This window comes from Phyllostomus hastatus, unplaced genomic scaffold, assembly GCF_019186645.2.
Source record: "Phyllostomus hastatus isolate PE091 unplaced genomic scaffold, TTU_PhHast_1.1 phas_scaffold_317, whole genome shotgun sequence".
Lineage (NCBI taxonomy): Eukaryota > Metazoa > Chordata > Mammalia > Chiroptera > Phyllostomidae > Phyllostomus > Phyllostomus hastatus.
The window spans coordinates 5,317,056-5,331,234 of NW_025334023.1; the positions used below are offsets into that span (position 1 = coordinate 5,317,056).

General features: G+C 60.7%; 1 protein-coding gene across 4 annotated transcripts in view; it reads left to right on the forward strand.

Moving 5' to 3' along the window:
* The window catches only part of MYO7A (myosin VIIA), an 82,068-nt gene that overhangs the window by 43,836 nt on the left and 24,053 nt on the right, over positions 1–14,179 (forward strand). For 3 of the 4 annotated variants that reach the window (XM_045817955.1, XM_045817958.1, XM_045817956.1), the window contains 13 exons: positions 558–695; positions 2,068–2,226; positions 2,630–2,722; positions 4,782–4,876; positions 6,010–6,094; positions 6,649–6,867; positions 7,306–7,413; positions 8,294–8,503; positions 8,857–9,060; positions 9,310–9,486; positions 9,934–10,023; positions 11,360–11,487; positions 13,631–13,757. In XM_045817955.1, the coding sequence (XP_045673911.1) occupies positions 558–695; positions 2,068–2,226; positions 2,630–2,722; positions 4,782–4,876; positions 6,010–6,094; positions 6,649–6,867; positions 7,306–7,413; positions 8,294–8,503; positions 8,857–9,060; positions 9,310–9,486; positions 9,934–10,023; positions 11,360–11,487; positions 13,631–13,757 (1,833 nt within the window). The remainder of the gene's footprint in view (positions 1–557; positions 696–2,067; positions 2,227–2,629; positions 2,723–4,781; positions 4,877–6,009; positions 6,095–6,648; positions 6,868–7,305; positions 7,414–8,293; positions 8,504–8,856; positions 9,061–9,309; positions 9,487–9,933; positions 10,024–11,359; positions 11,488–13,630; positions 13,758–14,179) is intronic. The other variant, XM_045817957.1, reaches the window with a different exon arrangement.

The following is a 14,179-nucleotide window of genomic DNA, read 5'->3' on the forward strand; positions in this document are numbered from 1 at the left end:
CCCCCCACCTCCAGGTTCCCTGGGTGTCGCCACACACTGTTCAGGCCCCGTCAGCCGGGGAGATGGCACCATCTGCACTTGGGAAGGGAGGCTCAGTGCTGCTGAGTGACCTGCCCAGGGTCACACAAGAGATGGTGGGGCCAGGGTTTCAATGTAAGTCTGTCTAACCTGCCTCTAGGGATGACCCCAGTGCCCTGAGATGACCGAGGCTGGCCACTTGTTTATTCCTGGAAAGGGAGACTGGAGACGCAGAGAGGGCTGCCCCTTTCCTAGAATCACCCAGCACACCAGGGCGGGAACCCAGGGCTCCCCAGGGCCCCTGCCGCGGTCCTTCGGGCCCAGTCCCAGGAGGTTCCCTGGAGGGGGTGCATCTGGGGTCCAAGCCCCAGTCCAGACCAGGCAGGTCACAGGAAAACCCCAAGTGCCAGGGCAGCCTGCCTCCCTGCGCTGTTCTCCCTTAGGCACTGACCCCACTGACCTCCCGCCCTCCCTTTCCTTCCTGGAGTGCTGGAGGGGCACAGGTCAGCCCCTCCCACCGCTGTGGTCCATCCCCGCAGGGCGCCGAGACCAGGAAGCGCTCGCCCACACTCAGCAGCCAGTTCAAGCGGTCGCTCGAGCTGCTGATGCGCACCCTGGGTGCCTGCCAGCCCTTCTTCGTGCGCTGCATCAAGCCCAACGAGTTCAAGAAGCCCATGGTGAGCAGTCCTGGCTGGGGGGCCAGCCTGGACCTGGCCTGGGGGGCGGGTGGTTGATGGATGGGCCGGGCCATGGGGGGCAGGGTGGGGGCTGGGTGACGGCCCATGCACCAGAGATGTGGAACTGGAGGCACAGGGGGGTCGAGGGGCCGAGGCTGCAGAGCCCAAATCCTCACCGAGCCTGAGCGCGCTCCTTCCAGGACTCAGGGTGTGTTGTTTACCACAGGGATCGTCCCACAGGCCGGGGGGTGGGCCCCTCCCCACTGAGGGTCTGGTCTGGGAAGGAAGGCGGAGGTCAGGCCTCGGTCAGGGAAAGTGCCGAGAGGGAGAGGAAACAGGTGACGGAAGCCGGCCCTCTGCCTGCTGGTCCCGCCCCCGCCTGGAAACCTTCCCCCGGGTGGGCTGAGCGGCCCCCAGGGCTCAGGACCAGGTCTGCAGGGGCTCAAGGTTCAAAGGGGGCTCCAGCGAGCTCCCCACCTAAAGCAGCAGGTCCAGGCCAATGAGGCCGGAACCCTGCCCAGGCAGTTGGATACCGTGTCCCCTTCTCTCAGATGCTCCCCAAACCTTCTCTGGGCCTGGACCCCTGTGTCTGTGGCCTGACAGGAGGACACCCTCACTGCTCTCCCGCCTCCTGCCTCCTGCCTTCCTGCCTTCCTGCCTCCCGCCTTCCTGTGGTGGGGGAGGGCCTTCCACTGCAATAGGAGACTCGAGTCCCAAATGCAGATCTAGCCGGTCTCTCCCTGCTGCCTCCCTAGCCAGGCCCCGAGCACTTTCTCCACCCCTCCAGGAAGCTGGCTCTGCCCTGCTTCCATCACAAAAACTTTGTGCCACTTGGACAAATGTATCTCTTTCTTAAGCATTTTACTGTCAGCAGCCAGAAAGTTGTGTAAATAATTACAGACCCACAATGGCTGTAGCATGAGGGGTACCCCCTGGAGTCATGCAAGGCACCCGGCGCCTGCACAGCCATGACACTGACGCGGACTAGCCTCCTCAGTCCCTGTAAAGTGCCCTCCACTTTCAGGCTTCCACGCCTTTGTGCCTGCTCCCCCCGCCCCTCCAGTGCCCTCTCTCCTGTCAGGGTCAGAGTAAAGACTGCATCCTCCAAAACGCCCCCTCTGAAAGTCCCCAGGGGAATTAAGCCATCTCTCCTCTGTGCCCACAAAGCACCAGCTCACCCCACGTGAGGGTCTCATTTCTTGCCACTGTGTGGGCTTGAAGTGCAGTTCCAGGTTCAGTCTCACCTTTGCTCCTCACCTGCTGTGTGGCCTTGGCCACCCTGGGCTTCTGTCCGCCTGGGGCCGAGGAAATGCAGAGCAGGGCTGGCCTCCCTGCAGGAGCCGCCAGCACTGACGCTCTTGGCTCTGGACAGCTGTTCGACCGGCACCTGTGCGTGCGCCAGCTGCGGTACTCCGGGATGATGGAGACCATTCGAATCCGCCGAGCCGGCTACCCCATCCGCTACAGCTTCGTGGAGTTTGTGGAGCGGTACCGAGTGCTGCTGCCCGGCGTGAAGCCGGCCTACAAGCAGGTACAGAGCTTCGTGTGGAAGGGCCCCATTCTCTCATCGAGACAGTGTGCTGGGCGTGGCGTCAGCTTGGCCACCTCAGGTACAGCTGGGAAAACTGGGGGCCAGGTGGTGGCGTACATCGACGGCCTCGGCAGCCACGCTTGGGGTAGTGGACGTCACACGCATGGTGTGACAGGACAGACCAGGGCTACCAAGTGGGCCCAGGATGTCAGATGTGGGAGAGGTCTGGCGGCCATCCTGCTGAGCTGGGGAGAAAAGTGAGGGTCAGAGGAGGCAGGGCCTTCCTGGGCTCACACAGCCAGGGAGGGGCAGAGCGGGAGCAGGAGCCCTGCCTCCTAGCCTCAGGAGGCACACGGAGGTGGCCTTTCCAACCGTCCGTTCCCTGGTTCATCCCCTCCGCCAGGACGACCTTCGGGGGACGTGCCAGCGCATGGCCGAGGCTGTGCTGGGCACCCATGATGACTGGCAGATCGGCAAAACCAAGATCTTTCTGAAGGTGAGAAAGGCTCTGACTCTGCCTTGGAGGGGGGGCCTCGCCATCGCGGGCCACTTTAGAGCAGCTGCAGCATCAGACGGGGCTGTGCTGGGCCTTTGGGTCCTCCGGTCCTGCAGTAGGCAATAGGACGAGTGGGTGGGGAATGAGGCCTCCTTGGTGCGGGAGGGGCAGCTAGTACTGAGCCCATCTGGGCCTGGGGTTGAGGTCAGAGCGCTGACCCCAGGTGAGACAGCAGAAGACCAACATGGGCTTGCCAGGGAGGCCTGGAGTCCATCCTGACCCCGGGGCCGTCTGCCCTGGGACTTTGGGCAGGTGTCCGGCCCTTTCTGAGCTGCCTTTTCTGGTAAAATGGGCTGTGCCAGGGGCGTGGGGGTGTGATTCTTGAGTGCATCTTCAGCTCTTCTCTCCTCTGGTTTCCTGCCTGGCAGAGTTCACTTCAGGGTCTGGTGGACCCTGCCCACTCCCCCACTCTCCAGTGTCTAGGGCCTGTTCCTATCATCCCTGAGCACAGACCTGGAGCTCTCTGGCTCCCACCGCAGCCTGGGCAGGACATCAGAGCCCGGCAGCTGGGGAGGGGGCAGGGCTGGGAGCAGGAAGCTGGGTTGTGGGGAATCCTGGCCTTGGAGCAGAGCTTGCTGGGAGTTGGTGGTGGCTGTGCAGCTGCAGCGGGGACAGTGTGAGCCCCCAGCATGGCTGCTTCCCCATTTCCATTTCCGCTGTACTGGATATCTGGCTGTTCTGGGTGACAGGGCAGGGCCCCTTCCTCTGGCACCACGAAGGCCAGGCAGTGCAGGACATCTGGGTGGAGGGGAGGGAGGAGCCGGCCTGAGCTGGAGGGGCTGCTCCGCTCCTGTGTAATTCCTTCCTGGCTGAGGGGCCCGGCCTGGCTCTTCATCTCCCTGAGCCTGCATTTCCTCATCGGAAAAATGCGTGCCCGCTCTCCGCCTCTGCTCCTCACAAGTGCCCAGACCCCGTGGGGCCTTTTCGTCCATGATCTTGTTTAGTTGTCACAGCAACCAGTGATTATTATGCCCGTTTCAGGGGCTCAGAGAGAAGGGAGTTGCCCAAGCATAGGCCTGGGCTCCCAGTTGGCTGATGGCCAGTGCGTGTAGGTAACAGAGGGAAGGTGTGCAGCATGATGGCACCTAGTGCCAGACAGCTCTGAAGACATCATTTCCCCATTGTCACCTCTCTGGGCTCCTCAGAAATAGGCAGTGGTTTCCAGAGCCTCACTGGCCTCTTCTCATCCACTCACTCACTCACTCACTCATTCAGACAAGCTTGGCGGAGCAGCTCCTCGGAGCTGAGCCCTGTCCACAAGAGGTGTGGTCTGCAATTAACCGGTGGGTGTGGCTCCGCCACAGAGACTCAGCCTCCCCAGGGCAGGGCCCCCGTGGGCAGGCTCCCTGAGGCTCCACTCCGGCACCTGGCACAGCGCTGACAACCAACATTCAGTTCCTAGGTATTGAGTGAATGATGAGGTTTTGTCCAACCAGAGTGAGGGTTGAGGGTTTGGAGGTGAGGAGGAGAGAGGCCTGGAGAAGTTGGTAGGGTCTCCATCACGGAGGGGCTGAGTGCCAGGGGAGGAGACCGGACTTGACCCGAGAACCACGGGATGTCACTGTAAGATCACCATCATATTTGTTTTAGGAGGGCCCCTCCTTAGGGAAGGCCATGGGGGAGCGGCAGAGGCCAGGAGACTGGTTAGGAGGCTGCTGCCAAGATCCTAGGGGGTATGACGGTGGCCTGGCCCAGGTCAGGGGCTGATAGGACAGAGACACCTGGAAAGGCACAGGCTCAGGCAAGAAGGCCATGGGGGTGGAGCCAGTGCTTATTATGCCCACTGCACCCTCTGACTGCATCCCGTATGATCAGGCTCCATTTGTCCCGCAAGCATCCCGCTCTGTACTGGTGGCTGTGAGAGGCTGCCCCGTGGAGCCAGAGTCGGGCTGGGGGCCTGTGGGGCCCGACCCAGTCCCAGGCCCGGAATCCCAGGGGAGGTAGAGAGGGCCTTCACTCGGATTCCCGGGGACCGCTGCTCAGGAGCTCTGCCCTCCAGGACCACCACGACATGCTGCTGGAGGTGGAGCGGGACAAGGCCATCACGGACAGGGTCATCCTCCTCCAGAAGGTCATCCGGGGATTCAAAGACAGGTAGGTGCCGGGACCAGCTCCTCCCCACCTCAGCGAACACACAGGTGTGTGTGTGGGGGGGGCTTGGATCACCTCTGTTCCCCTAAGTTGAACACTAGGAATACACATGCACACCCATGCACACCCACAGAAACAAGCACACACACACACAGCACACGGGTGAACACACAGACACATGATTTTCACTGGCATATGCACGTGGATTCATGGGGCATGCACATTGGGACACTGCGGTCTCACACGCGGATGAAATTCCTCAGAGGAAGTCTGAGGCTTTAAGAGTCATGGGCGTGCTCCCTGTTCCCTGCCAGGGACCTGTGTAGCGGCGACAGCTCACGAGCCAGCAGGACTGGGGTGCGACTCAGGCCCACAAAAATGCCACAACTTGCCCGCTTTGCAGTTCATCTGGTCCTCACTCCCTCTCTCCATCTCCCTCTCTCCATCCACCCGTCTGTCCGTCCATCCATCCATCCACCTACCCGCCTGTTCATCTGTGTGTCCGTCCGTCCACCTAGCCATTCCCTCCCACAGTTGCTCACTTGCTCACGTGCACGTCTAGGCATCAGCCTTCTGGCTTGTTCACACTCCTCCTGTGCTTATCTCCACACTCAGCAGGCTGTCTGATGTGTGGTCTCTGTCCTCCGTCAGGTTACAGGTGACTCTCACCCCCTGGAGGCCACCTAGTGTGTGCAGGGGGACACCACTGCCTTGCCCAGTCCGCCCGTGTGGGCTCTAGTCCCACCCTCATCGAGTCTCGGTTTTCTTATCTCTAAAATGTGGGAGTTTGCCAGTAGTGAGTGATGTGCAGTGTTCAGATCTTTTACTCTTTTAGTCATCTTTCATATTATTTACTTGTCATTCATACATTTATTCATTCAATAAACACCGTTGGAAAATCTCTGTATTGGGCTCACATGACAAGTTTGTGAACAGTCAGGGCGGGTATCATTCTACCCACTTTGCAGATGAGGAAGTTGAGGCAGAGAGGTGATATGCTGCTGTCCCATGTCATGTATCTGGGAGACACAGCTGGGACTAGCCCTGCTCTCCTGATTCCAAACCCCACCTGCACCCTGGCTGCCCCCAGGCGCTGTGTCTCTGCTTGGAGGGTCTCCATTGCATGGCTGTTTCAGGTCCAACTTCCTGAAGCTGAAGAACGCGGCCACCCTGATCCAGAGGCACTGGCGGGGCCACAACTGCAGGAGGAACTACGGGCTAGTGAGTCTCCCCTAAAGGGCTGCTCCTGGCCCCACAAGGACTTTAAAGCACGCCCCTACTGTTACCACAGCAGCAGGATGTACCAGTGCCTAGAGACTGGGTGGCCTCCTGCCACTGCCCCAGCCTGCACCTGCCATTTCTCCAGCTCCAAGTCTGGTTCTGTGGCTTTCCCCACCTGGTCACTAATGTTTAGGCTTTTCTTCTGGGATGTCTTGATGAGTGTGGGCACTAACTAGGTCCTTAGAGATCTCGGGTCGGGGAGGGGCCGGAAGCAGCCGTGTCCCACCGGCTTCTGTGGAACAGCTGGGCTTGGGGCTGGGGAGGTGGACAGGAAGGAGAGCAGCTCCAGTCGGAGGATGGGGAAGCCAAGGCCACTCCCTGGGAAACTCACCGGAGAGGGGACAGCTTACCCCTTGGGAGCCCTCGTCCAGGGAGGAGAGAGCTGTTCCTTGGGGCGTGCCCGCGGTGGGGGGTGGGGAGGGGCAGGTGCGGTGGGGGGCCCAGCGCAGCGACTACATCCTGTGGGCAGTAGGGGCTCGGCACTGTCCTTGCAGATGCGGCTGGGCTTCCTGCGGCTGCAGGCCCTGCATCGCTCCCGGAAGCTGCACCGGCAGTACCGCCTGGCCCGCCGGCGCATCATCGAGTTCCAGGCCCGCTGCCGGGCCTACCTGGTGCGCAAGGCCTTCCGCCACCGCCTCTGGGCCGTGCTCACCGTGCAGGCCTACGTCCGCGGCATGATCGCGCGCAGGCTGCACCGGCGCCTCAGGGCCGAGGTGAGGAGTCCAGGGTCGGCAGGGTCTGGGGCTCCCAGCCCTGTGAGGGGTGTGTCCTCTGAGGGGCGCTGCTCCACCTCAGGGGGACTAACCACCCCCATTTGTTGGCTGAGACTTTGAGCTGTGTCTCCTCTGAGAAATGACAAAACCGGGACCAGACCTCCCATTTTCACTCCCCCAGCCAAGGGCAGGACTGGGCACCCCAGTCACTCTCCCGAATCTTTGGGAGGTCGAAGTGAACCTGGTTTGGTTTTGGGGTCAGTGTTGCCCCCAGCCTCCTGTGTGACCTGGAGAATTTCTCAGATGCCTCGGTTTCCCTCTTTCAATTATGTGATACATTTGTTCCCAGTCCCGGAGCTCAGTCGGGGGTGGGGTAGAGCTGGCAGGAAGCCCTGTGACAGTCCTGCTGGGTGCCCACCCGGCTCCCCCTTCCCTCAGTACCGGCGGCGCCTGGAGGCGGAGAAGATGCGGCTGGCCGAGGAGGAGAAGCTCCGGAAGGAGATGAGTGCCAAGATGGCCAAGGAGGAGGCCGAGCGCAAGCATCAGGTGAGTGGAGCATGTCCCAGCCCTCAGGTGTCCGTTCGCCCGTTCGACAGCCCTCACCCCGCACCCTCACTCCGCACCGGCTGTCCATCTGAGGTCCGTGCTGCTCCCTCCTTCGTTTGTACCCTGGGTGCTTGGTCCTAGGCCAGGACAGAGCGGCGGGGGGCCGGGGGGGGGGCGGGGGGCGGGGCGGGCTGTGATCCTCAGTGCGAGGGCCCACGCCCTGAGGAGGGCCTTTTCTGCCTGGGAGACACACCCAGACGAAAGCCTGAGCGGGTGAGAGTGCGGGTGCGGAGCGCCAGCCGTGCCGGCGACTGAGCTCGTGGGGTGGCAGAGCGCTCTGAGCGAGTAAGACACACGGGATTTTGAAGACAGTAAGAGGAAAAGGGATATAAACTATCTCAGTACTGTGTTTAAAATACTAATTACATGTTGAGATTCTGTGTTGGAGATATTGGTGATATATATTACTAAAATCGATTTCACTTATTTCCTTTTACTGTTTGAAGTGGAGCTGCTGCATACATGGCTTGCATTATTTTTCTGGTGGACAGCGCTGGTCTAAAGCCTTGACCCAACTTCTATGGGCTTTTTGGTTGGTGGGGTTCTCTCCAGCTGGGGAGGCATGAGCAGACTTTCTGGAGGCGGGCGGCGTTCCAGCTGAGCCCTGAAGGGCAGGTGGCATTACTGTCCGGGCATCTGTCTGCACTAGGCTCTGAGGCCCAGGGTGGGGAAGCCCACACCTCTGTCCTTCCCAGTGGTCAGTAGGCCCAGGGGTAGGTTGGGACTGTGGCCTGGCTGCTGCCGGGGCTCTTGGGTGCCCCAGGGAGGGCTTGTTCTCTGAGGCTGTCTCCTCTGCATCACCCCCTCCCGGCCTTCCCAGGAGCGCCTGGCCCAGCTGGCTCGGGAGGACGCTGAGCGGGAGCTAAAGGAAAAGGAGGAGGCCCGGCGGAAGAAGGAGCTCCTGGAGCAGATGGAGAGGGCGCGCCACGAGCCCATCAATCACTCGGACATGGTGGACAAGATGTTTGGCTTCCTTGGAACTTCGGGCGGCCTTCCGGGCCAGGAGGGCCAGGCACCCAGTGGCTTTGAGGTACCAGCCTGGAAACAGGGGCTGGGGACTGGCCTCACAGTGTGATGGCTGCGCCCTCTCACATTGAGACCACTGGGTTCCCTCTGAGCAGAGGGCAGCAGCAATGACCTGGGTCGGGGATCCTGGGTCCCGGGCCCTGTGCAGCCACCAAACTGCCACGTCAGGTCCCTATCAGGGGCCACCCACACACTTCTACTCATTCGTGTACTGAGGACTGACCAGGCTCCGTCTAAGCGGTGAACAGGGCAACACAGCACACCCTCGCGGAGGAAGTGCTGGCCCCCCAGGTGTAGCTCAGGTGCAGCCCAGCCCCGAGTCTGCCCCACAGCAGGGAACCCTGCTCGCCTCCCCAGGACCTGGAGCGCGGCCGGAAGGAGATGGTGGAGGAGGACCTGGACGCCGCCCTGCCCCTGCCCGACGAGGACGAGGAGGACCTCTCCGAGTATAAATTCGCCAAGTTCTCTGCCACCTACTTCCAGGGCACAACCACGCACACCTATACCCGGCGGCCACTCAAGCAGCCGCTGCTGTACCACGACGATGAGGGCGACCAGCTGGTGAGGCAGGGCCGTGCCCGCAGCGTGGGTGCTGAGGGGCGGGCCTCTGGAGGGCTGGGACCAGGGCTGACTTCACCGGCCCCCCACCCTGGGGCCAGGCCACATGGGCAAGATCTCAAGGAACACTGAGCAAGCACAGTGGCCCTCCCGTGGGCATCTCCAGCCCTCTCCCCAAGCCCCCAGGTTGCTCTGATGGCCTTAGCAACACCCTGCACTGGGGCTCTCTGACTCACGTGGCTCTGCCCCCAGGCGGCCCTGGCGGTGTGGATCACCATCCTCCGGTTCATGGGGGACCTCCCCGAGCCGAAGTACCACACAGCCATGAGTGACGGCAGCGAGAAGATCCCCGTGATGACCAAGATTTATGAGACCCTAGGCAAGAAGACGTACAAGAGGGAGCTGCAGGTGCTGCAGGGCGAGGGCGAGGTGAGGCGTAGGTGCCCATGCTGCTGCCCCTCCCAGCGGGCGGGGCTGCCCAGTGTCCCTAGCCTCAGGGTCCTCGGCAGGGGAGCGTCCCCTCCCTGACCCCGCTCTCCTCTGTCTACTTGTGGGAACAGACGACTGGGCATTTTGTGGGCTGTCAGGTGTTGCCCATGAGTGAGCGAGGCCACGGGGCAGAGCAGACGGGCTCTGCAGTCAGAGCTTGCTCACTGGGAGTCCTGGGCACTTTTCTGAGTCTCAGTTTTCCCATCTGTCACTTGGCTGGTGGTGGTGGGAGCAGTGTGGGGGGTGGGGTAGGGTGGGGGGTGGCAACATGGGGTCTGCCCCGTAAACATTGTGCAGAGGTGAGACGCTCCAGCCATCGACCCGTTGCCGACTGGCTTGTCATTACTTTGGCCCGTTTGCTTGACCCGGACCCCCACTGTCCCACAGGTCCATCTCCCCGACGGACAGAAGAAGAGCAGTGTGAGGCACAAGCTGGTGCACTTGACCCTGAAGAAGAAGTCGAAACTGACGGAGGAGGTTAGAGCAGACCTCGAGCTGCCTCAGGTGGCCCAGGCTGGGACGAGGCTGGCCTTGGGACCCATGGGGGTGGGAGCAGGGGCCCACGCTGCCTGTCCTCAGGGTGCTGGGATGGCTGGTGACAGACAGTGTAGGGGGTGACTGAGGAGACAGGAAGATGGCAGGAAGCTCGTGGCAGATGGTGGGAGGGGGGACATTTCCTGCCGTGGAGGTTGACCTCAGGACCTCTCTGTGGGGGGAGTGCCCACGGGGCGTCAGCACTAGTGGTTTGCTGGGAGTCACTGGTGCAGTCACCTTGCCTCTTCCGAGCTCCGGCCTGGCCCTGAGCTCCGGGGTGGCTCAGGCTGGGAGCGCTGAAGGACACAAACCGAAGCCCCTGCAGCGTGGGGGACTGGCTCCCCACGCCCCGCCTCTGCGCACACCAGTGCCTCTGCCCCAGATTCCTCCTTCCTCTTCTCTGCCTGGGGTGACCTCCTCCAGGGAGCCTTGCGGGACCCCTCTGCGGCCTTGGCTCCTTTCTGAGGCTTCCGCAGCCCGCTTTGCCCTGTCCTTGTTCTGTTCCCCGTCTGAGCCTCAGACCCAGTCGTGCAGTCACTCGGGCCCAGATTTAATCCCACCTTTGTCCCTGGGTGTCTGAGACATCCGGGGAAGAAAACACTCACCTGCGGGTCTCTGGAGGGTGCCCAGTGATGACTGCGGGTGCTCGGTAGACGTGAGGGCCTCCCACAGCGTTCCGTGTGGAGATGCTCATTCTCACTGCTCACGCTCTCGCTGCTCACACTCTCACTGCTCACGCTCTCACTGCTCACGGTCTCACTGCTCACTCTCTTACTCGCTCCTTGGCTCCGGGCAAGGTGCCAGGCTGGGTCTTGTGAGACCAGAGTGAAGACCCCAGGCCAGGCCTGTTCACATGGGGGCAGGGCGTTGGGGACAGGTGATGGTGACTGGATGAGGGTGCCTGGGGAGTGCTCCAGGGGTTAGAGTTGCATGTGGGAGAGCCCCTGGAGAGGTAGGGGTTCTGCCAGGAGAGAGAAGAGCAGGTCCCTGTCCTGGCTGAAATGGCTTCCCTGCAGTAGGAGGTCAGGTGGGATGTCAAGGAGGCTGCTGCGGAGGTGGTGGTCACCAGCCCAGGGCTCCTGGCCTCGTGCGCCAGTCACTGATCCAGTGCTGTTCTGTGTGGGGCAGGGCTTGACTGGACTGGGGGTAGGAGGTGGGGCCAGCTCTTCTGCCCCCTCCCAGGTTCTGCCTTGGGGGCAGGGAGAAAGCAGGCTCAGTCAAGTCAGGGCCCCTCACTTCCCCCTGCCTGGTCAAGCCCTGTCCCGTCCCTGTGGCCCAGGTGACCAAGAGGCTGCACGATGGGGAGCCCACAGTGCAAGGCAACAGCATGCTGGAGGACCGGCCCACCTCCAACCTGGAGAAGCTGCACTTCATCATTGGCAACGGCATCCTGCGTCCAGCACTCAGGTCAGTGCCCGGGGGCCCGGGTGCGGGGAGTGGTGGCTGGCTGGGGAGGCGCCCTGCACTTCCTGGAGTGCGGTCCCGAAAGGTTTCTGGTGGCTGAGTTGTGGCTCCGTCACCTTAGCAATAGACTAAATCGCACAGGCCCATGTTTAGCTCTGCTGCTAACAAGTCATATGACCTTGGTAGAGTTGGTTTCTCTCTCTAAGCCTCAGTGTGTGTCTCCATCTGTAAATGGGGAATAATAATGGTACATGACCCATAGGCTTGTGGGCAGATAAACCTCTGGAACGTATGTAATGCAGGAGGCACTCAGTAAGTGGGAGCTCTTGTCACCTGACATGCATTTTCTGCTTTAACCCCACCCCTGAACCCCAGCTCTCCTTCAGTGCCCCCGCCCTGGGCCCGTGAGCAAGGGTGCTGTGGTCAGCATGCCTGGCAGAGCCTCCTTCCCCACCCAGGCAAGGAGAGGCGCCCCTCAGGTCCCTGGGGTGCTGGAGAGGCAATGGATGACTGGGTGTCACCAAGAGCAATTAAGGAGTCAGCTCAGCTGGGTCAGTGGAGGGAAAGCAGGCTCTTCTGAGAGCTCTGTGTGCACAGGGCGGGTGGTTAGGAGAGTGACCCATGAACTTGTGAGTGCTGTCTGGGAACACAGCAGGATGGAGTGGGGGGCTTCAGCCCCATTCTGCTGATGGGGAAACAGGTCCAGAGAGGGGAGAGACTTCCCCCAGGAGCAGTAGCCTCCCAGGCTCCGGCCTTCCCCCCAGGCCTCCTTGCATCGCCCCTCGAGGCCCTCACTACTTCCAAGAGTAGTCACAGCACCCAGGGCCGCCCACCTCCAGGAAGAAGGGGCAAGCATTTGTGACCTATCTCAACAGTAGACTGAAATGGTCACTTCTAGAGACCGCAGTGCCAGGAGCCCCGGACCCAGAATCGGGAGGCTGGGGTATCGACGTCCTGAAGGACCAAAGCCGTCCCTCTCTTATCTCGGCCTAGGTGTGCCTGTAGGTCCGTCAGGTGACGGGGGCCAGGGGCTCCCAGCTGCAGGTGATAAAGTTTTCATTGGTCTGTGACCAGACCGGAAAATAAGGATGTTCTGAAAGCTAAATCTGCTTTATTTAAAGACTGTTCTTCGTTCTGAGACTTCACCCGTCTTACGTTTTGAATATTAAAATTGCCTTTGTTTTATGAAATAATTGTGATGTAATAGTAGGCAGGTTGTGTGTGTGGTATGTGTTTTAAATGTCCTCATTTGTCATGATGAAAAGTTAGCAACTCCCAGGATTTATTTTGAAGTTTCTCTGGTTTGTGAACTCTCAAAACTGGGGAGACACTGAGTTAGGTCATCCTCCTTTCCACTCAGACCTGCCCTTCTGGTTGGGCAAAGAGCCGTGAGTGCCCCCTGCTGGTCACATCATCGCCGTGGGTCCTGGTGTCGGCTCTGAATGGGCAGGCGGTGTCTACACTGCAGCTAGCACATACTGAGGGTTTGCTGCGCTAGGTGCTTTATAAACCTTGGCTTGTTTTTCTGCACAGCAATCCTGTAAGGAAAACACTATCATTTCCCTTTAAAATGAAAGCAAAAAACTACCTTCATTGCTTTAATTTGATTACAAAACAATAAATGACTACATAAATATTTAAACATTACAGAAATTTATCAAGAGAAGGTCAGAGTCCCTGCTCATTCCACCCCACCCCCAGAGGACCTCCTGCCCCGGTGTTTTGGCTGTTTCCACTCTGCCAGATGCCCTTAGTAGAAACTGCACCTGCTGCAGAGACCACGGGCTGGGCTCAGAAAGGTGAACCCTCCTGCTGGCCCACCCGGCTGGTGAGGGGCAGGGCTGGGGCAAAGCCTCATTAAAGTGGTCACCAGTGGCTGTGGCCACGGTGCTCAGAGCAGGGTAGGAACTGCCCTCTGGATCACGGAGCCCCCTCCATGGTTCTGACTGGAGTTAGGAAGGACTTCGTGCCTGATGAGCTGGTCTCCAAAGCGGACCCTCTTCCCCAGAGCACGGGCCTGCCTTCCTCACCCGGCCCCATCTGCCTCCTCTTGGATGGTCTCGGGCGAGTAGGAGAGGAAGGCAGCGGGACTTGGGGGGCTCTTCCTCTGAGGTGGTCTTCCTTCCTTGCCTCCCCACCTGCCCAGGGATGAGATCTACTGCCAGATCAGCAAGCAGCTCACCCACAACCCCTCCAAGAGCAGCTATGCCCGGGGCTGGATTCTCATGTCTCTCTGTGTGGGCTGCTTTGCCCCCTCTGAGAAGTTTGTGAAGGTAGGGCAGGTGCCTGGCCTCTTTTGGTGGGAAGGGGGGTGGGAGTCAGCATGGGGAGGAAGGTCGGAGGGGCTTGGCAGTGAGGCCCCGTCCCAGGCGCCTCCCTCAGGCCTCACAGTCCCGCCGGCCCCTCTTCCTGTCCCTTCCCCCCAGCACCCAGGATCCCACGCTGTTCTCCCCTCGGCCCATGGAAGTTATGAGGAGGCCGAGTGTGACACAGCATCTCTTGGGCCCTCTGCATGTTGTCTTCAAGCAGGCGCTTTAGTCCCTCTTGCCTGCTCCTTGGTGCCAGGCCCCGGGCACTGGGGACACAGAGACAGAACAGGTGACAGCAGGATCAACCTGGCTGGCCTGTGAGGTGAAGAGGGAAGCACCTCCCCAAGTCAGGGAGGTGGGCCCTGGAGGAACAGGAGCAGTTCCGC